The following is a 24117-nucleotide window of genomic DNA, read 5'->3' as shown; positions in this document are numbered from 1 at the left end:
GAGAGCTTGGCAGACCATGGCATCCGTATGGAATGAACACTACCAGAACCCCATAAATGTCACAAGTGCGTATTGCTACATACAGCGAGGAGGAAGGAATTTTTTGTGGTATTGCCGACCCTAAGAAGCTTCTATTGTCTTGTCTTCACCGATAAAGGGGATGATCTTCCTCATCAGAACAGCTTTGAACATGAATCACAGGAAAGATCTGTTTCATCCTCTTCTGTAAATGGATTTGAATTGCAATTTGCTTCTAAAAATAATCGCTTTTAATTGAATCTCATTTCCAGATGCAGTTGGTCCAATTACTGTTCCTGTGTTAGATGGTTCTTCAATAAACCACATATTCACCCTTTGGTGCCTTAAAGAGAACCCGTCATGCAAAATAACCCCCCTAAACTAAATATATTTTCATAAACTGCCATTAGAGAGCGTTGCCTCTATCCCTTCATTGTCCCTCTACATGCCTGTAAACCTAAGCAATGAGGTCCTAAAGCTGTATGCAAATGACCTGTGAAATGTCCAATGAAGCATTAGCATATTCAAGCTGTCCACTCTATTCATGAGTGGGAGGTACAGCCACACCCCCAGTGCATGACTGACAGCCTGTATAATGGAGTGAGGCTGTATAATGATGTGCTTCCTGGTGCTGGCGCCCCCTGCAGCCTGTGTGTGTATAGGAGAGATACAACAGCTCCAGGCAGCCATGTTACAGCAGAACATGTCAGATTCATGTGTAGCTGATGTCTGTGTCTCTCACCTGTATATTACGAGGATGCAGCATGTCAGCAGATGCAGCACACACTAGCCATGCTTTACTATACATTACACACAGACATGAGCAGGGGGAGGAGAGGGGAGGGGTAACAGGGGTGACATCACTGCCTCTGACCATGTGACCAGCCTCATTTACATGATAAAAAATAGATGATTTTACAATGAATAATGTATGAAATAACTAGATAAAGGCTGGGATGGGATCCTTGTGAGCTGCTCCAACAGGTAGTAGTGACAGGACAGGTGTCCTTTAAAGGGAAATGTCAGTAAATAAAGTAAACAAATCAGTGGTGATCATTAGAGTTGGGGCTTATTCTTTCTGGACTGTCCGTCATGCATCCGTTAAAAACAGATCCGTTTTATTTCCGTGTCCGCATCAGTTTTTTTTTCTTGTCCATATCTTATCTTATCCCTTTTTCTCTTGTTTCTTTTTCCCGTACACTAAAAGTCAGATGGCTTAACATTAGTTAAAAGAGATAACTGGTTCCCCAGCATCATCAGTGAATAAAACTAACTGCACATTATTTATTTATTTATTTATTTATTTTTTTTGTGAATATTTTTTGGGGCATGTAAACAGACGCATAGCATATCTGTGAAAATCACTTACTTACCTGATTTCAGCATCTATACTTGAGTAGAAGGGATTGTGGCCTGCAGGTCGAGGACAGCTACCATTGTGATATAACATGCAGGACTAGTGTAGTCCCACTTATATCATAATAGTTGCTACACGCAGTGTAAGTTCTGCTATTGAAGAGACATCTCTTATGCTTAAACAATAAAAAGTCTCTTGTTCAATAACTTCTAACCCACAGACTCATCTTTGTTCAATTTACTGGATATTTTGTGACCTCAGCTTCATCCACATCTATATTATGCCCATAGGAGTGGTGGGTCATGTGATCCTGTGGCTGCCGCTTTAAATAATTCTCGAGACGTCCGTGTCATTTGGACTTCTGGATGGTAAAGGGGTTGAACTCTCGTTATGCAATGCCCTTCTGTGACTACCACTTCCATCTCACTGGTAATATGGAAGTGGTGTTAATGGAGGAGGGGGGAATTCCTTAATGGGAGCGTGGCCACCTGACACGGGGTAAGTCTGAAAGCAGCTGACCCTGTGGTTCCGATGGGCAGAAGGGGAAAGTTCACCAGGATAAGCTCAGTATGGGTGACCCTATTGGGCTCTTGTGCTTGCCCTGGTAAACTTTCTGATAGGTTTGAGAAACTGCATCAGGAATGATCCTATTCCTACCCTGCACTTTGTATTTCATTCTATGCCAGGATTGTTCTGTCACATACTCTTCATTAAAAATTTCATATGGAAAAAAAAAATAGCTTGAAAACCTGAACGTGTGATTTCAGCCCTATAGTGATCAGTGATTCAGAGGGCCAGCTTATATGAATGCACCAGAAGTGAAATAACTGTACAGTGTATGCTATAGTAACCTGGAAAGTCTCATGCTGTACAGGACTTCATTAGAGCAGCCATAAACATTTATGGCCGAAGTTTACAAAGGTAATTGCGTAATCTTTCTCAAGTAGTAAGTGAGGTCATTTTCTTAAAATCCAAAAAATCTTGGAAATAAAAACCTTAGGCTTTCCTGTTTTTTCAGCTAAGTTCATTCTGTCTTTAGATTAGGAAGATGCACTGACTCTAGGAATGATCTTTTTCCTCAGATTTCTTGTAGCTGGCTTGGAGCATGCGCCTGCCATGTGTTCTCCATCTGTAGACATGAGGACGTGCTTCTGTACAGCTTTCTTCAATTTATGCAGAATTGGAGCGATGATACATACAGGAAAACAAACCAAATACTGTAAAACATCAGGTTCTTTGCAGAGTTAATTGGAGCCATGGATGTTTTTTTAACGATCTTCCCAGGACTTGTCTCCTGTTCTGTCATCCTGTAGGTCATTATTAGGTCCACCATGTAGTAAATAATGCAAGTTTGTGTAAGTCTATTAAGGGGACCTGTGAATATGCAGAAAAAGGTATTATCTAGCTACAAATGCATTATTGCTCTGTTTCGCAAGGGACCATAATAGAACGCTCATAGGGGGCATTTATCTTTTTTTTTGGATCTAAAATGTAGCCTCTTCAAAGGTTGCTGCATCTGAGTTTTACTTTTTTGCACATGATGTGGAGCCAAAAGCAGGTGCGGATAATAATCGGTTGAGACAAATAATCGAATGCTGTTTCTCCTCCTACTTTTACTCCATTCCTGGTTTGGACATCTAAAAAACTGAACATGTGGTCGCACTCCTCGTAAACGAGAATGTGTGCACTTTGTGGGTGATAATCAGGCACGTGATCCCCTGCTTCCGGCCCTTCTTACACCGATAGGTGAACACACACCACTGATGTCAATAGAAAATGACAAGTCGCTCAGTCACAGAGCCCAGTGAGGCCATGGGATAGCGAGAAAAAAATATCTAGCTCACAGCCAAAATAAATGGTCCTGTGCCTGAGGCCTAACATTGTACAGGTTACAGATCTGAAAAAGTTAATACAAATATTTTTGGTGACGCTGCTTGTCTACAATATATATAATGATCCTAGCATTAATCACTTCCATTTTAGTAAATGTAATGGGGAAGTTTTGTCAACTTGAGTTTTAATGATTTTTTTTCCCCTCTGCTATTTTTGCATTGTAATAGAAGCACGTGTTGGAATGTTCCATTTACAGCGTACTACTACTAGCAAACTTCAGCACCAACACTCATTTGTCTTTCCATTCCTAGCCAGAATAACCTAATAAGTCGGCAAACAAAACACTGGGGAACAGGCTTCGGCCCGATCGCACATGTATTTCCTGTAATTCCGATTGCTAGGCCTGTCCCTGACCCTAGCATTTTGTTTGCAAACTCGACGCTAGCAGCACGTGTGGCCGCACCCTTATAGTATGACAGCAAACAGAGATCTACAAAAATTGTGAGACACTGAACAATCCCATCAAAAAGTCTGGCTATGTACTGGGGCGCGTGCTGTCTGGCTATGTACTGGGGCGCGTGCTGTCTGGCTATGTACTGGGGCGCGTGCTGTCTGGCTATGTACTGGGGCGCGTGCTGTCTGGCTATGTACTGGGGCGCGTGCTGTCTGGCTATGTACTGGGGCGCGTGCTGTCTGGCTATGTACTGGGGCGCGTGCTGTCTGGCTATGTACTGGGGCGCGTGCTGTCTGGCTATGTACTGGGGCGCGTGCTGTCTGGCTATGTACTGGGGCGCGTGCTGTCTGGCTATGTACTGGAAGCAGGGAGCTGAATAGCTATATAATGGGGGGAGGTTGTGACCAACGCCTTTCCCACCGTAGGCTTGTTTCCTCGAGTCAGTAGGTTTTCCTAGTTTTTTTCTGGTAAAATTAGGGGCCTCTGCATAATAATAATAATTAATAATAAATCATTTTTATATTTGGGCTTATACTCGAGTATATATTTGGGATTGTTTAAGTCTTGCACTAACTTAAACTTTTTCAACAGATTAAGGGCTAATAAACTGAACATCTGCTGTAAACCAGTGACATGATCAGTAACTAACACCAAGTGTTTATCTTGTAAATGATTCTTGTTACCAATTGCATGTATTTCACTGAATATGCAGATGCGATCGGCTGAGCCCCGCCCCTGAACCCTTGCGTTGCATTTTCACTCCACTCTAACTCCCTGTTTCTTCGGTTCTGTAATTCACAGAACCACAGGCCTGATGCAATCTAAAAAGATTCTTTAATAAGACAACGGCATCATGGTACTAGGTTCTATAAAACCGAAGTGACCCTTCCCCCGCAGCCTCTAAACTGGACTTTAAAGGTAACAGAGTCCCTTTAACTCTGATACTGTAGGAAGTATGTTGGCAGGGGATCACATTGTGGAAGTAGCCGTCATCCATGAAATGTGAGTGTATGAATTACCAGCTCATACACCAATATCAATGATCACATTGGCAGATGTCCCCAGCCTTGCATTAGAGAGCCGAAATCCACATTGCAGTCTTAGCTTTTAGTGACAAGACACTATATACGGTAACCTTTGCACGGGCAGGTTGTACATCTTGACCTTTGTGTGTGTTAATGAATAATGTCTGTCTCCAATAATCATAGTGACGACAATAGAACCAGTATGGAAAAAGACAGCTTAGTACCTGGCATGTGTCCTGGTGTGGATAGTCAGCACATTTTCTGATGATTTGTGCTTTTTCATGCATAGAAGCCGTCGAGACCTGGGAAATGAATGTAAATATCCTTGGTAAAAGTTTTGTAAAACTTTTTTTCTTCTGTATCCTGTAAAAAAATAAATAATTAAATAAACTTCTGGAAATAGGATTTAATAAGTAGCACATGGTGACCTGTCCAGTCTGTGAGTAACCAGCTTTGATCCACACAGTCTGTTTAGATACAGGCCGGCGCCACCAGTAATGTGGCAATGTTTTGTCCTTAAACTGATTATGTAATTTTTTTTCATTTTACAATTAAAATATTTGCTCTTGTGTCTGTGAAATGTTGCACTTTTTCAAGTTGCTCTGTCTTGGCTTGGGATGTGACCTCCATCACTCCTCTGCTTACAGGCAGCAGGTGCTATGGAATCTTATAAGTGGATTTTCCATCTGAGAGATTACGGTGGCAGGATTAGGTCTTTCCAAGTGACATGTTTCATGGCTTTGATGAATGCTTATCTACTTCTTTATATACGGTGTGCGTGTGTATATATATATATATATATATACACACACACACACTCACCGGCCACTTTATTAGGTACACCTGTCCAACTGCTCGTTAACACTTAATTTCTAATCAGCCAATCACATGGCGGCAACTCAGTGCATTTAGGCATGTAGACATGGTCAAGACAATCTCCTGCAGTTCAAACTGAGCATCGGTATGGGGAAGAAAGGTGATTTGAGTGCCTTTGAACGTGACATGGTTGTTGGTGCCAGAAGGGCTGGTCTGAGTATTTCAGAAACTGCTGATCTGCTGGGATTTTCACGCACAACCATATCTAGGGTTTACAGAGAATGGTCCGAAAAAGAAAAAACATCCAGTGAGCGGCAGTTCTGTGGGCGGAAATGCCTTGTTGAGGTCAGAGGAGAATGGGCAGACTGGTTCGAGCTGATAGAAAGGCAACAGTGACTCAAATCGCCACCTGTTACAACCAAGGTAGTCAGAAGAGCATCTCTGAACGCACAGTACGTCGAACTTTGAGGCAGATGGGCTACAGCAGCAGAAGACCACACTGGGTGCCACTCCTTTCAGCTAAGAACAGGAAACTGAGGCTACAATTTGCACAAGCTCATCGAAATTGGACAGTAGAAGATTGGAAAAACATTGCCTGGTCTGATGAGTCTCGATTTCTGCTGCGACATTCGGATGTTAGGGTCAGAATTTGGCGTCAACAACATGAAAGCATGGATCCATCCTGCCTTGTATCAACGGTTCAGGCTGGTGGTGGTGGTGTCATGGTGTGGGGAATATTTTCTTGGCACTCTTTGGGCCCCTTGTTACCAATTGAGCATCGTTGCAACGCCACAGCCTACCTGAGTATTGTTGCTGACCATGTCCATCCCTTTATGACCACAATGTACCCAACATCTGATGGCTACTTTCAGCAGGATAATGCGCCATGTCATAAAGCTGGAATCATCTCAGACTGTTTCTTGAACATGACAATGAGTTCACTGTACTCAAATGGCCTCCACAGTCACCAGATCTCAATCCAATAGAGCATCTTTGGGATGTGGTGGAAAGGGAGATTCGCATCATGGATGTGCAGCCGACAAATCTGCGGCAACTGTGTGATGCCATCATATCAATATGGACCAAAATCTCTGAGGAATGCTTCCAGCACCTTGAATCTGTTGAATCTATGCCACGAAGAATTGAGGCAGTTCTGAAGGCAAAAGGGGGTCCAACCCGTTACTAGCATGGTGTACCTAATAAAGTGGCCGGTGAGATATAATGGTGAAGTTTAAGCTGTTGTCTGTCACGGATCACGGAACAATAGAAAGTGTTGGCTCAGTTCTACAAACCTTGGCTAGCTGACAGGTGAGCTGGACTGTCTAAGGTGTGTGGAGATGCATCCTATACGTGCTGTAAACTACAGCACCCAGCTGTAAATTTATTCTTACTTTTTTAGAGGAATAACTGAGGAACATCACCATACAGAATTCTAAAAAATATGCTAGAATTGTTGTTTCACTGGGAATACGAGTATTAGTACTATTAGTACTGTTTGTCTAATATAATGCTTCCTTTAATACTTATCCATCTGATTTGTTCGTCATACAGTTGATGTACTTATTAGGCTACACTCACACCATCACATAAGAGGAAACAAAAACAGGATGTTGAATAAAATACCTTTTTATTAGAACAATTAAAACAAATACATTTAAAAAGACAACAGAAACAGTCCACCAATGGTCAAAATAGCTAAATATACATAATAAATAAATCACAATAAGCCTGTATGGAGGTATAGATGGTATAGTTCTCAGAACAAGTCAAGGTATTTGCTTGCAAACAAGTATTGCACATTACCCAGGTAGTATCCCACTGTATGCACGCAGTGGGATACGTACTCCTTTTTGTCTCCTCCCCCCTAAAAGTGGGAAGAGTGAACATAAGGAGCATCTAGTGATTTAATGCTGCAACAGGACACTGGACTCTGTAAGCCAAACCTCTGACTCCTAAAGCATGGTTTAAGTCCTAAATAAAGCTTATTTTTACTCTTGTGATACAATAACAAGTTATTTAGGTAGGACAAAAAATATTTATTGGAATACAAGCTTATAACTATAAGTTTAAAGCGTAAAGTTACTTGACAAAAAATAGTTTTAGCACAACTGGAGAGAGCCTTTGACAACAATTCCAACGATACCTATATCATGCTTCTAGCTTATTCCTATCCTGAGATATAGGACTAATAGGTATATGAGGCTATCTATAAAACCCTCTCAGCTTTTCCTGAAGTGGAATTCCTGGTTGTGACATCAGCTATGTGCAATGATGCTAATAGCACTTGATGTAAACGGGGCATTGACTTGAACATACAGCTCAGCCAATTAGGATGCAGAAAGCAGAATCGTTGGTGCTTGTACAGAGATCTAGTGCAGGGAAGACAGAGCACTGGAGCTCTGCATCATGCTACATCACAAAAAAAGAAATATTAAGGGTGGGTTCACACGTGGCATTAACGTTGTGTTTTCAAACGCATCAGAACAGCTGAGAAGAGGAGATTTGTCTGTTTACACAGTTGTTAACATTGCGTTTACAAATTGCATACGTTTGTGTTAGTAAACAGTTTTGCCCTCATTTTCTAAATATAGAAGCAGATAATGTCTACAAACTTGAACTCAGAGGAAAAGCAAACAAATACATAAAGCTGTATACAGAGAGAACTCGCAGTGGACAATACTGCCTTAATCCAGTTTTCCTGATCACTCTAGCACCTCTAAGATGAGAGCAGACATTCCTTCCTCTCTGATATGTAGCTTCGCTACTGAGCATATACATAATGTACAGTCACATTCACTTCAACTAAAATCATGCTAACTAAAGTGAAAAGCGTCCTACAGAGAGAATCTACACTGGAGAATTGATTTATGAACAGTTTATTGAAACTTCATTTGTGTCATTCTGACTCTTCTGTTTGGTTCTAATGATGTTTATATCACCTCCCCCACTGTCATCACACCCTTTTCCTCACCCCTTCTTCACTTAACATTCACTTTACCACTAATAAATCAAGTTGTTTATAGATTATATGAAATAAACTGCACTTATATTTATTTATGTATTATAGTAAGGGTAATTATGAAATTTCTTGCATAGATGCGTATATACATGTCTAAATATTTTCAGTATTATCTACAGCCTATCTGGTGATCCAGTAACTGGCATTTTGTATTTTTAATGATCATTGTCTTATGTGCCTCCAGTATAATATTGCACTGTAGCAATAGATATGTATATATTGCCTTATCACTAGGACACTTCAATTCGCTTAGCCAAGCAGCCTTTTTTATTGTATTTATTATGATGAACGCTGGTATATCACACATGTCGCTTCTGTTTACATGCCACTGCGCATGCTCGGCCGCACCACTGCTTTTTCCCCGACGTATTTTGCTTTACCTTCGGGTTCTCGTCCGGACCTTACACTGCGCACGCACGGTTAATCGGAATACCTTGTTGTTTGCCGTCTGTCGACGTCTCGCGATACGCTGATATCACCACAAGATGCGCTATCGCGTCTGATCACATGGTCTCTATCCAGCTCAATCATTGGCTGTTTGGGTCTTCTTAACCTGATGACCACACCCCCAGACGAAAGCTGTCTATCAGCCGAAACGCGCGTCGGGTTGCTGCTATCTCGGGCAACGGTCAAACCAACATGGGTAAGCTTCATACATCATTCTCTGTAAACTTTCTTTAAAAAATACTGCTATACATTTCTTGTGCTTCCCAATAGTACTGTCTTACACTTGCAAATGGCCATTGTTGCCTATACTTGTTTACATTTTTAATAACATGTTTTGATCTGTTGCCTGTGATGCAACTCTTGCTTGTGTCCCCTCTGGAGTGGGATCATTTTTAACCAGTGTGTTATTTTGCTTCAATAAAGTCTTTACTTTTACTATCATAATGTCCTTTGTAGTTATTGTTGGGTCTTTCATGCCCCTTTACCGAGGGCTGAACAATAGGTCTCACTAACGTTTTCCAACAAGCTTCATGGTACTAAATTGATAATGGGGAAGAAATATCATCACATTATGATAAATGCTGTACGTCTACCATAACACTGTTGTTTTCCCTATTTTGTGTGTGTTCAATTTTGGTTAATAATGTTTGATTCTAATGTCTCAATAACCTTCTGCCACAATTAAAACCATATCAAATAAAAGTTCCCTGTGTAAGGTTATTATTTGAGTGACTAATTTTCATAGGCTTTGGGGTTGTCTGCTCTTAGTGCAATGTTCTATTGTCTTAGATGTTATGGCTGGAAGTCTGTGCTATGGTTTTACATAGGAGATCAGACATGTGCATCTCTTTACTTTACATACTGGAGTAATTTCATCTGCTTAATAGCATTATGCGTGTACTTTAATATTGGCTGATGATTTAATTAAATGTGGAAAATCTGCAACCCAATACGTTACCATTAAAGTCTACGAAGGCATCATCAGGTAGGTGTTGCAGGTTGACATACAGGGGCAGATTTACTTACCCAGTCCAGTCGCGATCCAGCGCCATAGAAATTCATGGCGTACGGGCCTATCTTTTCCCTTTGTATGGTGCCGCACGTGTGCAGCACTGTATCGCTGTATCATTGCCATCTATGGGACCCAAAGAAGGGAAGCTACATGTACCCTTCTTCATACCAGCGGGACTTCCAGGTTTTGTAAGCTAATGCAGAAGTCCACAGATCCCGCACTGTCCTCCATTGAATTCCACTGGACTTTCTAAAACTTGGAATTTCCAGCTGTTGTGGAGCAGGTAGGGTCTCCTGTTCTGCAGATCACAGGATGTCTTGACTTGTACTCCCAGGGTTCTAACATTTATCCCCTATCCTGTGACTGGGGTATAACTGTTATACAACAGAAGTCCTAATTTCATTTGGCATGTGACTTTTCTATGTGAATGTTAATTATTTACACTGTATTTTTTTTTTTCAGGCCTCCATGCAAAATGAATATAATTCGAGAGAACAAGGATCTAGCCTGTTTCTATACAACAAAACATTCCTGGAGAGGGAAGTAAGTGATTGCCTACTAGTTGTGAGAAATATATTGCTATCTTATTTAGTAAAATTCTTTCTATCCAATATTTTAAAATCTTAGGGCGTCCACACATTATAATAATAATATTAATAATAATTCTTTATATAGCGCATACAGGTTAGGTAGAGCTGCACAGAGCTTGCCAAATCGATGCATGCAGTGCATTACCTGTGGATTTCCTCTGATTTTACGTACAAATGCACCACTCTTTGGGTTAGTCGACAAATTACATGCCAGTGCCAAAAATTATAGAGCTGGTCCTATTCCTGCTTATCTTTGCGGTCCAGGCAGTAATTTTCTGTTGTCGTCAATTTTGTGAATGGCGTTTGCATAATGCTGACAGACGGTCTGCAAACAAGGATTTACTTCATTTGTTTGTGGTCTGAGAAGTGTACACGGTCGTAAAATGCTTTAACACTTGTTTGGTACCAGATGTGAGTGGAACCTAACTTCCTGCCAATCCAGCATATTGACGCCCCTAATAACTAGCCATGGCTTTGACTGACGAGGAGTGTCCCCTTGGCCAATCACTGTCATGGCTTTTACCTAGGGGGGTTAATTTGCTGGCAATATGTCCAGGTCGCGAGGGGCACACACGATCCCTGAGTCCTGAACCCAAATGGGAAGTTTGGGTCTGCTCATTTCTAGTTGTTACCATATAGTCTCAACATATTTTCTTCTTTGTGATTTTGGCATCAACATTAACTGCAAGCATGCATGTACTTGCCCTCAGGGCACAGTGCCATGTGCCATAGTGCCCTCAGGGCCCTGTCAGTCCAGTTGTTTCTTATTTTTCAAGTTAGCAACTGGAATCCTATTCAAACACAATGATCATAAAGGTTCCATGAGGATGATGTCCATGTGGTGCCAGGAATCATCTGTGAAAAACAATGAACTACAAACAAAAATAATACAAGTCTGGGCTGCTGTATGTAATCGTGGAGTGCTGTATGTAAATGTATATTCATATACTATTTTTTTTTTTCCCCCCAAACATTTAATCATAAACATGAAATAACCTCTGGCTATCCTCCATTCGGGAGCTTAGCCACCCAGCCTTTACATTTTATACTTTATTTTTTACTATTCTCATTAAAACTGAAATTAATACTTGTGGAGTATAGTAAGGTAGCTGTTTCAACTCTTCTTCTTGGAGCCTTTTTGAAGGCTGACGGGTAAATTCTCACTAATAACTGTTGAAATTTGCCCGTGGCAGGCTTCCATAGATATTTGGTAAAATATAAGAAAAAATGGCATGCAGCACTTCAAGGATATATATAGATGGAAAAAAATGTGAGTTTAAATCCATCTCACGTGAGCGACGTTTCGGCAGTAATGTCAGTCTTTCTCAAGCTTGTCAAAGGATGACATTACAGCCGAAACTGATCGATACAGGCTGTTAACCCTGTATAGACTAACTATTCTACAACAATATTTCATTAGTAGATGATTGGCGGTGCAACACCTTTGTTTGTAGTTTATTCACTTCTACCAGAGCTGTGCCCTCAGAGCGACCAGACAACCTGTATGCTCCATTTGTAGTATTGCAGAGCCACATAGTTTCTTGTAAGAATAACGGCATAATGGCGACATGTAAAGTTCTAAAAAAAACGCTCCAGAATTGTTATTTTGTGGGAAATAGAAGTATTCATTAAAATGGGGATGTCCAGAGAGATTACAGGCCTTGTATAAGCATTAGTTCCCATATATTCTGTCCGTTTATGGTAACACTTTTCTAGTAAATGAGGTTTTCATTTTCCTGTTGTGGGACTGCAACATCCTTTAGATTTATTTAAGAAATGGGGAAGCTCAATGTAGAAACAGTAGCAGAGAAGAGTTTCTTTCTCTCTGGAATTGACTAACTTTACTTTCTACAGTTCACAACAGGGAAGAGAAAGAACTGGTTCTAATAAAGTTGTGGACATAGCGGTCACGATTCTCATCCAGTAAGGACAGCATATATAACCAATGTCACAGTTCTATTCTCGCTATCGAGACCCCATTCACACTGCTGTTGTGGAGACGTATATATATGGCCGCAAGCTCGCAGCCTTATATACCTCCCCATAGACGGCTATAGGAACCTGGCGGAGCATGTTCTATCTCCCCCAGCCCCCCCCCTCCCCCGCTCGTACAGCCGTGCATCACTATGGAGAGGGGGGTGCACTCCTACTCTTTAGGGCGCCTGCCGTATGCTCGCCAGGTCGGTAGTGGGAATGTAGCCTAAAGATGGTGTGTCAGCACAAACGCTGTAGAAAAGAAGCTGGCCATGCCAAGTGCCTGACCATGATGGCACCCATTGCATATATGTACCTACAGAGGATACCTATACTACATTATCCATGCTTAGACATTTCACTCTATTCTTCTCCTTGTACCTTAGTTGCTTTATTCATCTCCCCTTATGGGTCACAAAGGGTTTTTATTACCAGCTGGGTATAAATAGTTTCCCAGGTCTTTGTAGCTTGTGTTCTGTACCAAAAATAAAATGTAAAACTGATAAACTAGGACATTGTTGTTGTAGGACATTATGGCAAACAAGTATTTTTCCAGGACCGAAGAAATTTCTTATTCTTTAAATAATTTATTATATGTTTGTTGAGTCGGATTGTTTAATTACGACCCAGCATCGTAGCAGCATCTCAGCGAGGGAGAGGAGCAGACTGGACAAACTGATTAGGAAAGCCAGTTCTGTCCTGGGGGGTCCTCTTGACACAGTGCAGGTGGTAGCTGAGAGGAGGACACTGTGTAAGTTGAAGTCTATTCTGGAGAATAGCTCCCATCCCTTGCATGAGACTGTGGTGGCATTGGGGAGCACCTTCAGTGACCGCCTGCTTCACCCCAAATGTGAGAGGGAGCGTTATCGTAAGTCATTCCTCCCCGCTGCCATCAGGATGTTCAACAAACAAGGCCCAAACAGAAGTAACCTGCGCCCCCCACCTAACCAGTCCCTGCAGGTCCCATCCACAGACTAAACATCAAACTGCCGATCATTGCTTGTCTCTTTTTTGTCTTTTTATCCCCCTTTTCTTTTTGTTCATTTATCCCTAATATTGTTGTTGTCATAGTTTGTACTTCACTCTCTGTACCCTCTCTGCTGCTGTAACGCTGTGAATTTCCCCACTGTGGGACTAATAAAGGATTATCTTATCTTATCTTAAAATGGTCACCAACTCCAGAGCCCGGGTAATTACAAGCTGTAGTATATGGGGGTGGGAGCACTTCAGTACACACTTATAGCGTGTCGCTATAGATTTTAACCCCTTCCCGCACCCTGACGTGATACTACGTCATAGGATGCGGGTCGTTCCCGCACCTTGACGTAGTATCACGTCATGGCGATCACCCGGGCTCAGAAGCTGAGCCCGGGCGATCGCCGCGGGATCCCGGCGGTACGCGGTAGCCGGGATCCCGCAGTAACAGCCAGGATCGCGACTATCGCGATCCCGGCTGTTTAACCCTATAGACGCCGCGGTCATTGTGACCGCAGCGTCTATAGTGAATCGCCGCGACGATCGGCACCCTCCGTGCATGGCACAGAGGTGCCGATCGTTGCCATGGCAACCCTAAAGCCCGATAAGGCCCCCAGGGTTGCCTTCACTAGAAGCCTGTTAGAATCATGCTTACAGCACGATCCTAACAGTGCTGATGTCAGCCTATGCAGAATGCATAGGCTGACTATGTAATATGATGCAATACATTAGTATTGCAGTATATTACAATGAACAAGTGATCAAATGATCACTTGTTCATGTCCCACCCTGGGACAAAATAAAACTGTAAAAAAAAGTTTAAAAAAAAAAAGTGCAATTAAAAAAAATTATTAAAAAAGAATAAAAGTCCCTTGAAGTCCCATCCCATGCAATAATACAATAAAACATAAAAAAGTGAAAATCACAAAAAAAAACACAACGTATTGGGCATCACAACGTCCGTTACAACCCGTACAATAGAATAAAATCGTCACTGAACCCGTACGGTGAACGGCGTAAAAAAAAACCCACAAAAAAACTTGCAAAAATTATGAAATTTTCACATCTGACCTCATAAAAAGCGCATAAAAAGTAATCAAAAAGTAAAATTTACCCCGACATGATACCAAGAATAAGTACAGCTTGTCCCGCAAAAAATAAGCTATAAACCAGCTCTGTAAACCAAAAAATATAAATGTTCTGCCCATTGTTACACGGCGATACAAAAACAAGCAAATTTCTCACAAAATTAGTTCTATATTCTGCAAAACAAGTTAACCATAAAAAAGCCATAAAAATGGGGTATCGCTGTAATCGTGATGACCCGTAGAATAAAGATAACACATTATTTTTATGGTATGGTGAACGTCCGGCGAAAAAAATGCTAAAAACCATAAACAAGAATTGATTTTTTTAACCACCACCAAGAAAGAGTTAATAAAATCTGATTATTGGCTATTGAGCCCCCCCATAAATGATGTCCCTGAAAAGTGGATTTCATCCACAAAAAAAATAATCTCCCATATGTCCAAATTACAAAAAAATAAACATTTTATAGCCTGTAAGATGTGACATTGCAGATCTGTTCTGAATGGCGCCTCCTTCCCTTCTATGCCCGGCCGTGCGCCCGTACAGCAGTCACCACCACATATGGGGCATCCTTATACTCGGGAGAAATTGGGTATCAAACTTTGTGGAGTTTTTTTGTCATTTAATACTTTGTGACGGTTTAATTTTTGGCCAAAATTAATATATTGTCTAAAAAAAATGACAGCTTGTAAATTAGACCTCCATTTTGTTTTAACCACTGTGAAGCATCTAAAGGGTTAACATACTTCTTAAAGTTGATTTTTTACACATTGAGGGGTGTAGTTTCTAAAATGGCGTGATACATGGGGTTTTACTGCTGTTTAGGCCTCTCAAAGTCACTTAGACCTGAGCATGTGCCTCTAAATAAGGGTTTTGGCGATTTTCATAAAAATGAGAAAAATTGCACCCAAAATTCTGAACCTCCTAACAACCTAGAAAAGAGAGAAGATGCATAAAACCCTGCGCCGATATAAAGCAGACATTCGGGAAATGTTAGTTATAAAGTTACTTGGGTGCTATGACTATCTGCCTGAAAAGCAGAACATTTTGAACTTTGAAAATGAAAAATTTTCAGAAATTTTAGCCAAATTTCAATTTTATTCATAACTAAACACAAAAGATATCATCAAAATTTTTCTATTACTTTGAAGTACAATGTGTGACGGGAAAACAATCTCAAAATCCCCTGGATATGTTAAAGCGTCACAAAGTTATAACCACCTATAATGACACAGGGCAAATTTAAAAAATCAGGCCTGGTCCTGAAGGTCTAAAATGGCATAGACGCGAAGGGGTTAAGAAAGGTAATTTTAAAGGAACTTATGATCAGCTGATCGAGAAGACCCTTACCAATCTTTATTGAATGATCGACAGTGTGTAATAGGAATGTAGGATATACACAATACACTGTAATACAAAAGGGATCAGACTGTGAATCCTAAAAAGTCTAGAACATAATAAGAATAAACAAAGTATAAAAATTAGACCCAAAATATAGAAAAAGAATACAGAAACCAAAAAAAAGCATATTAGATATTCTAATTATGACAGTCATATTAAAATAGTAATAATAATTCCTTTATTGATATAGCGCACACAGATTATGCAGCGCTGCACAGAGCTTGCCAAATCTCTCCCTGTCCCCAATGGGGCTCACAATCTAATCAGTATGTTTTGGAGTTTGGGAGGAAACCCACACAAAAATGAACATACAAAATGTTTAACACGCTACCAAAAAATATCACAATACGTGAATTTTGCCAATTTGTGTTCCCCAAAATATAGAATAACAGGTGATCACAACACCATGCATTAACAAAGTTGGCATAAATAAAAACTACAACTCATTGGGGGTCATTTACTAAGGGCCCGATTCGCGTTTTTGCGACGGGTTAACCAAATATTTCCGTTTTGCGACGATTTTCCCTGTATTGCCCCGGGATTTCGGCGCACGCAATCGAATTGTGGCGCATCGGCGCCGGCATGCACGCGACGGAAATCGGGGGCGTGGCCATGCGAAAACCCGACAGATTTGGAGAAACTGCCGCATTTAAAAAAAAAAAAAAAAAGTGTCGCACTTACCTTCACTTGGCAATGGATTGTGCACTCCGGCGGACTTAAGCGCAGCAGCGACACCTGGTGGACGTAAGAGTTCAAATAAATCTGACAATTTACGCCTTCTTGTAACCCTTTACTGAGTTCTGTGGCTCCAGGCCTTAATACTCACATTTGCTTATTTAGTCTGAGTATGTATTTGGTTAAATGTAGGTTTTTGTTTTTTTTTTACAATCACTTTTTTTGACACATCCTCTTTCCTTTCCCACTTCCAGCTTTGTGTAACTTCTCAGTGACTCTTTAATGCTTTGCCCTGTTTTGTGCTCCAATCCCTCATCCGTTTTGCTTCACTGCAGAAGATAAAGTCTATAACAAAACCTTCTATTCTTTCCTGTTGTCTAAAATGTTCGTTGTTCAGCTAAATGCTGTGTCAGCTTTTATTTCATTTTAGGAAAGCAAAATCCATGATGACCTCTATTAGTGGGAAGGAAAGTTCCCTAAACATCACTTCTTAAATCATTCAAGCTGATGCTGGCATTTATTACCCAGATCTATTTATTTGATTTTTCCTGATTTAGAGTTTGATAATTGACATTTCATAGAGTGATATTGGCTTTCAGAATTTGTAATAACTTACTTTTTTCCCCCTTTTTTTTATCTAGTTTTGTCTGCTAATTCTATAAAAAAAAGTTAATAAAACATTTGATTAAGTTTAATGTCTGACATGTCTTGAAGTAAAAAAAAAAAAAGCTAATTAAAAATTGTTATGATTTGTAAAGCAGTTCCAAAGATATTGTTGTTTACAGAAGAGCAGAACAGAACTGCAAAAATTGACCTAGACCTTCAGGTACCAATGACCCTTGGTCACAGATGGGTTAACAATGTGGTTTTTTTTTAAATTTTATTTTGTAGATATAAAAGAGTTTTTTCAGTGGGAACCCACGCCATAACAACCTACAACCCCACAACCCTTGAAGTTACAAATCAGGTATTTTAACTTTCATTTTGTTTACCCTTTTAAGGCAACTGTTGAATCCCCTCAGTTCCTCTTCTGATCCAGTGCCTTCAGGTGTAGCGTCAACTGCAGGGGGCACATTAGGCACCTTGCCGATGGCTGTGTCCTTACGCGGGCGTAGCACAAGGCCAGGTGCAGGAAGGAAGGGTCAATGAGGGCTCCTCAACTTTCCCCTCTTTGGACATTAGAAGCTGTGCAGCCGCACCTTAAATCTGTCCAAAAATATGACATATCCTATCTTTTACTGTACGGCCTCCAGGCTTGTACACACTGTGGTGGGCAATACAGCTATTCAAATAAGTGACTGTACTGCCAATCCATAGGACTGGCAGAGAAATATAAATGTATGAATGACAAGTTATACTTAAAGGAGTTGTCCCTCAAAGCAACAGGATAGGTCTTGGTGAGGGGTCCCCCTTGGATCACGAGAACGGGGGCCAGATGTCCCTCATGCACCCCAAGTCGGCTATCTCCGTCAGCTCCAATGAGGCAGTCCGCGCATCAATACCAGATGCTTTGGTCATCTTTGGGTGTTTCTGAGACATCCACCGATCAACACTATAGGTCCTATGCTGTGGATAGGGCCTAACTTTCATTACGAGGAAACCTTATTGCAAGGTATCCACAGGATAGAAAATAAAAAGCTTTTTGGTGAGGGTCCGATTGCCAGGACACCTAAAACAATCTGGAGAATGGGAGTCCTGTTGTGACTGTGTGGAGCAGCAGGTCATGCCTGCGTCCTGGCACTCCATTCAGGGATATGAGTTTATGGAGTGTATTGCTTGGCACAACTCTGTTATATCTGGCACTCACATAGACATTGAATTGGAGTACAGAAGATACTCTAGCCGACTCTCCAGTAATAATGAATGAAGCTCCATCAATTAATGAGAATGTGAACCCCATTCTCCGGAGTGCTGGGATTCCGGCTGACACGATTGAACCCCCACGATGCGGCTTGTTATCCTCCTATCCTGTGGTTAAAAATCTATACATTGTGCTGCTCAGTGCCTTCTCTGTAACATGCTGCCTGCAGATCTGGCAAATGCAGCTGTTTCTGTATAAAATATGTTTTTGTTGCAGCATAAGAAAACGTATTACTGTAATCCTTAATGCAAACCAAAGAAATAGAGTTCTGATTATGGGCTTTGTGTCTCAGTGGCCTTATGGAGACATTTGCAGCATCAGTCCCGTGGGCAAAGGGCAAGGATCAGAATTTGCCCTCACATTTCGGAAAGGCAGTGGGAAGAAATCGGAAACATTGAAGTTTTCTACAGAGCACAGAACAGAACTTCTGACGGAAGCCCTGGTAAGATATTACCATCAGCTTATGGATCGTCCGCACTGGAAAAGGGGCGATTTCCATGTGGATGCGTGTGTATGTGTGTGCATTCTCAGCGGTTACATGCGTTGGATGCCTGTATGTGTGCTCTAAATTTTACTTTGCTTTTTTATTTTTTTGAGCACAGCACATTGTTCTCAATGTTTTGTATGTTTCTTTTTTTTCTCTCCAATAGCGATTCAGGACGGACTTTGCTGAAGGGAAAATTACTGGAAGGGCAAGTATCTTATAAATTATATATGTCTGATTTCTCTAACTCTGTGCTGTCATTCTCAGCACAACATTGCATGTGCACCTAGAGACTGTACCATCTCTATCTGCCGGGAGGAAAGTGTGATTATCCTTATTTCTATATATAGAATCTAACAGAAGTAATGTATAACTGTGGAAGTAGTATGCATAATTATTAGCAGTAACATTAACTCCCTTATACGTTACTTTGGAAACATCCAAAGTAACATTGTTTAATCCCAGAGTTGAGTGGTTTTGCTGAGAAACCAATTCTAACATTCAAGACCTTGGGAAAGCTCGGTTGCATTCAGCCTGCAGTTCATAAACACATTACACGTCCAGACAGGACTAATCAACCTGAGCTGGATCACTTATACACAGCAACTGGGGAATTGTGCAGTGATTGATTACACAATTGGGCAGGTTTACTAACCTGACCCTGCGCGATCCCTGAGGTGCATTCCCCCCACTCCAATGAACAGCTGCCACAATTCACTAAGATTGTGCGCCCTATATCCTGCATCTGTCGCTTCCCCGATCAGGTCCGCCAAAGTTCACCTCCTTCTTCCCAGTCCATGTAAGTGCTTGATCTTGCAACGCAAATTCAAAGTTAAATCCCGCGGTTTGTCTGAATCCGTCTGATCGTTCGACAGCACGCCATCCCCCCGCCCCCCGATCTCTGTCACATGACTGCCGGTGCGGATGCGCCAAAATCTGATCGCGTGCAATACAATCCCCGGCGCAAAAGATGTAAAACCCAACGAAGATGCAGCCGCGGGACCCTTAGTAAATAAGCCCCAGTGATTACATTATTCTCTGGAGCAGTGCATACTTAATGTAAGAGGAGAAGCGCCAGGGCAGCCACATGAGCGACAGTGGTTCATTATCATAATTTTAGAATTTTTTTTGGCAAAATCACTCAGCTCAGGGATTAAACAAGATATGTTTCTGTGTCAGTGAAGCTACAACATTCCCAAGGTATGTTTGGTTCATAATGCATGAAATCAAATGGTAGATTTCCTTTAAGGTGGAGAGTCATAGTTGTAACATTTGCTGTTTGTGAAGTGTCAGGAGGCCCCTATATAATTTAGACGGGTCAGTGTGCATGTAATGTGTGTAGGAAACTTGAGTGTAAAAAGTCTTTTGTTTTGTTTCAGAGGTACAACTGCTACAAGCATCACTGGAGTGATGGCAGAAAATTAGTCACTCTGGAAGTGACACCTGGGGGAATAGACCAAATAGATCCAACAAACAATCGTGTTCTTTGCTCTTATGACTATCGGAATATTGAAGGTTTTGCAGAACTTTCCGATTACCAAGGAGGGTTCTGTATCTTATACGGAGGCTTTAGTCGATTGGTAAGTGTTTGTGGCCATTTCATGGGCTGGAATGTGAGAGCTGTTTAAAGGGTTATTCCCGGCCTTGGCATTTTAGGCATAACCAGAGGGTACACTGTAAATGCCCAATAGATGCAGGCCCTTCTATGGGGAATATTCAGAAGGGGCACAGTAAATAGTGGCGTAGATGTTCAAACATGGCTCTCTCGATCCACTGGTATTGGAGTTGTGAAAATAGCTAAGGCTTGGCTCTTTCCCAGATGTCCCATAGAAGTGAACGTAGAGAGTCATCCATGCATGGCCATCTGTCTTTATGATGCCGTCAAGAGAAGGTTTATGAATCCACTGCTCCCCAGATAGGTGACACGAATGCCAGATGTCAAACATTCCTATATGAATGTAAAAACATTCCTTGCACATCCCCACATTAGTAGTTCAGATTTCTAGACTAGTACCAGCTTTTTTTCCATAGATTTCACCCTTTAAAGGGAACCTGTCACCAGGAGACCCATTTTTAACTCTCCCCCAGTCCCCACAGTGCATAGTACATACACTGCCAAAGTGTTTTTGTATAAAAAATAGGTTTTACAGAAAAAAAGATATGTTATATTGTACCTTTCATTAGCATCTGTTGTGTGACTAGGGAGTTGCCCATTGGGAGGGGCTGGAAAGGAGCAGTTCCCCCCCACCCTTGGGAAACAAGTGACCTTTTCAAATATATGAATAACTCCCATCACTCAGGATTGGCTGTAGAGGAGCAGGGGGCGTCGCTAAGCCCAGTCATGGGTGTTTTCATATATTTGAAAAGGTCACTTGGAGTAGCTGTTTCCTCAGGGTGGGGGGGGGGGGGAACTGCTCCTTTCCAGCCACTCCCAATAGGAAACTGCCTAGTCACACAGCAGATGCTAATGAAAGGTACAATATAACATATCTTTTTTTCTGTAAAACCAATTTTTAATACAAAAACACTTTGGCAGTGTATGTACTATGCTCTGTGGGGACTGGGGGAGTGCTAAAAATGGGTCTCCTGGTGACAGGTTCCCTTTAGATACACAATGCACACATTTTGTAATGTATTTCCCAAATGCCACGTACCATTCTCCAATGTAGGCCCCAGAACCGTATAAAAGAGATGTGTGTTCCAGAAATTGATAATTCTGTGATACTACCTATGTTTGTTTTTCAGCATTTGTTTGCTACAGAACAAAGAGATGATATAATTAAGAGTGCTATAGAGCATGCGGGCAACTACATAGGAATCTCCCTGAGGACAAGAAAAGATCCTATAGAGTTTGAGCACTTTCTGAACCTTCGTTTGGGGAAATATAGTACTGATGAATCCATTACGTCATTAGCAGAATTCATTGTTCAGAAGATCAGTCCAAGGCATTCTGTAAGTAGAAGCGCCCTGTTACAAATGTAGAAAGTCACCAGAGTCACCACCTCTAAAGTCCAGGCTGCTAAACCCCTGTGAGCACCTGGTATCATGGTGAACCATGGCCATTGTCGCAGGTTGCTGAAAAGAACCCAGTGGATATGTAGCTTCCTCCTGGACAGGTCCTGGGCAGAATTTTTGATGTCCATACAACACAAAGGGCATATATACACTCTCTTACATTGACAGTTTTCTGTTATAAGTGACTCTCTGCTCTGGAATATGGAGCAAGGAACTGTCTCCCATGTTTGTGCCACCATAAAATACATGGTCTTGCATAGTGCTCTAGAACAGATGCCACTGTTATTACAGTATATGATCTTAGCTTTACATGAGCAAAAATGTTTTTTTATTAATTTTTTTAGATTTTTATTTTAATGGATGGATCATTGGTGGACTATGGAATGTGTCTTTCACAAAATTTGGTTCTATAATTGTAGACAGGGGGCCTCTAGACCGCATTGCATTGGATACTACTTTGTCTTGTGCTTGTGAAGAGTTACCCAAATGATCAAGCTAATAATTGAGTTGTAATAATCCAGAGATATCCTCTCTTCTATTATCTCATTAGGAGGAAGTTGTGGAAATGTTTATCATTTCATTGTGTTATTTTTTAGGAGCCAGTGAAAAGACTATTAGCACTTACTGAAACCTGCCTGGTGGAACGAGACCCGGCTACCTACAACATTGTAACACTGAAACCACTAGGGGAGGTGAGTCCCATTCTCAGGTTTTGATAGATTTTGTATGAGAATAGCTTGTGCCGCTTCAAGCGGAAGATGCAGTCTTGGTCCTCTGCCATAATCCTTAGCTCATAGCTTTGGGAAATGCTTGGAAGTGTCAAAGAGCACAATAAAATATCTGTTCTTTCTACAACTACCATAGGGTGGGCGAAACTGAACTATCTGCTGTCTTTACAGACTAGACTTTCACTGATGTCTGACACGAGAGCGAATCAATGTTAAACAGGGGTGACCTACAGTTACTTCCACATACTGCACTCAAAGCTAATCCTTGTCGACTTCAATACATATATTCAAGTGTGTTTTACTGCAGTGGTTTCCCACGAAAGTGAGAAAATTTCATAGTCTACATTATTTTCTTCAACTTGTACATACATAGAAGTACATCTTATATGTGCTTTGCGATCATACATGTTTATCTGTAATATATACCTTTTGGTTTTTTGTAGTGTACTACTTGCACAGCTATTGTCCATAAAGTTCATTTGTAAAGGGCCAATTGCTGTCACTTTTTTCCGATATTCAGTCCAGATTGTAGTTTGAAATCCTAGGCCTGGGCTGCCAGATGAGACCAAGTCTCCACACAATGTACATCCGTAATTGCGAGTATTTGTAAGTGCTTGTTTTGGTCGCAGCATGTCAATAAGATTTTTTATAAATCTCAAAAATGCAGCCACTTAAGATCACAGGGAGTGTTCTAAAATGGCTGCATTTTTGAGATTTCTAAAAAATCTTATTGACATGCTGCGACCAAAACAAGCACTTACAAATACAGGCGGTCCCCTACTTAAGAACACCTGACTTACATACGACCCCTAGTTACAAACGGACCTCTGGATTTTGGTCATTTACTGTACTTTAGTCCTAGGCTACAATAAACAGCTTTCACAGTTATCAATGGTGCCTGTAATTAAGATTTATTGTTTATCCTGGTTCTTATTACAATCCAACATTTTTAAAATCTAATTGTCACAGAGACCAAAAAAATTTTGACTGGGGTCACAATAATAAAGTATACGGTTCCGACTTGCATACAAACTCAACTTAAGAACAAACCTACAGAACCTATCTTGTATGTAACCCGATGACTGCCTGTACTCGCAATTTCGAGTGTACATTGTGTGTGGTCTCCTCCACAATTTATGAGAATATATTTTGCAAAAAAATTGACATGTGGTGTATGTCAATATTTGTATATATTTTGATTCTTTTTTTTTCTCTTTGAAATAAGTATGCAAAAAGCTAATACACGTAATCATTGTGGATTTTAACTGTGGATCCACAATAAATTTTGCAAAGCATTGTTGACATTGTTGACCTCTATATCTGTTGACATTGACTGTACCAAAC

General features: G+C 41.0%; 1 protein-coding gene across 3 annotated transcripts in view; it reads left to right on the top strand.

Moving 5' to 3' along the window:
* Window positions 1-24117, top strand: part of DNAJC13 (DnaJ heat shock protein family (Hsp40) member C13) — a 108384-nt gene that overhangs the window by 10887 nt on the left and 73380 nt on the right. For all 3 annotated transcript variants that reach the window (XR_011855879.1, XM_072153472.1, XM_072153471.1), the window contains exons 2-8: window positions 10444-10524; window positions 17577-17652; window positions 18839-18988; window positions 19197-19238; window positions 20410-20610; window positions 21776-21982; window positions 22642-22737. Coding sequence is in view for 2 of the 3 variants with exons in the window: in XM_072153472.1 (XP_072009573.1) it covers window positions 10457-10524; window positions 17577-17652; window positions 18839-18988; window positions 19197-19238; window positions 20410-20610; window positions 21776-21982; window positions 22642-22737 (840 nt within the window). In the remaining variant the exon portion in view is untranslated. The remainder of the gene's footprint in view (window positions 1-10443; window positions 10525-17576; window positions 17653-18838; window positions 18989-19196; window positions 19239-20409; window positions 20611-21775; window positions 21983-22641; window positions 22738-24117) is intronic.

The sequence above is a fragment of the Engystomops pustulosus genome, chromosome 5 (genome assembly GCF_040894005.1).
Source record: "Engystomops pustulosus chromosome 5, aEngPut4.maternal, whole genome shotgun sequence".
In the NCBI taxonomy this organism is placed as follows: Eukaryota; Metazoa; Chordata; class Amphibia; order Anura; family Leptodactylidae; genus Engystomops; species Engystomops pustulosus.
Note: the sequence above shows the minus strand (reverse complement) of the source record. Positions and strands in the feature narration are given on the sequence as shown.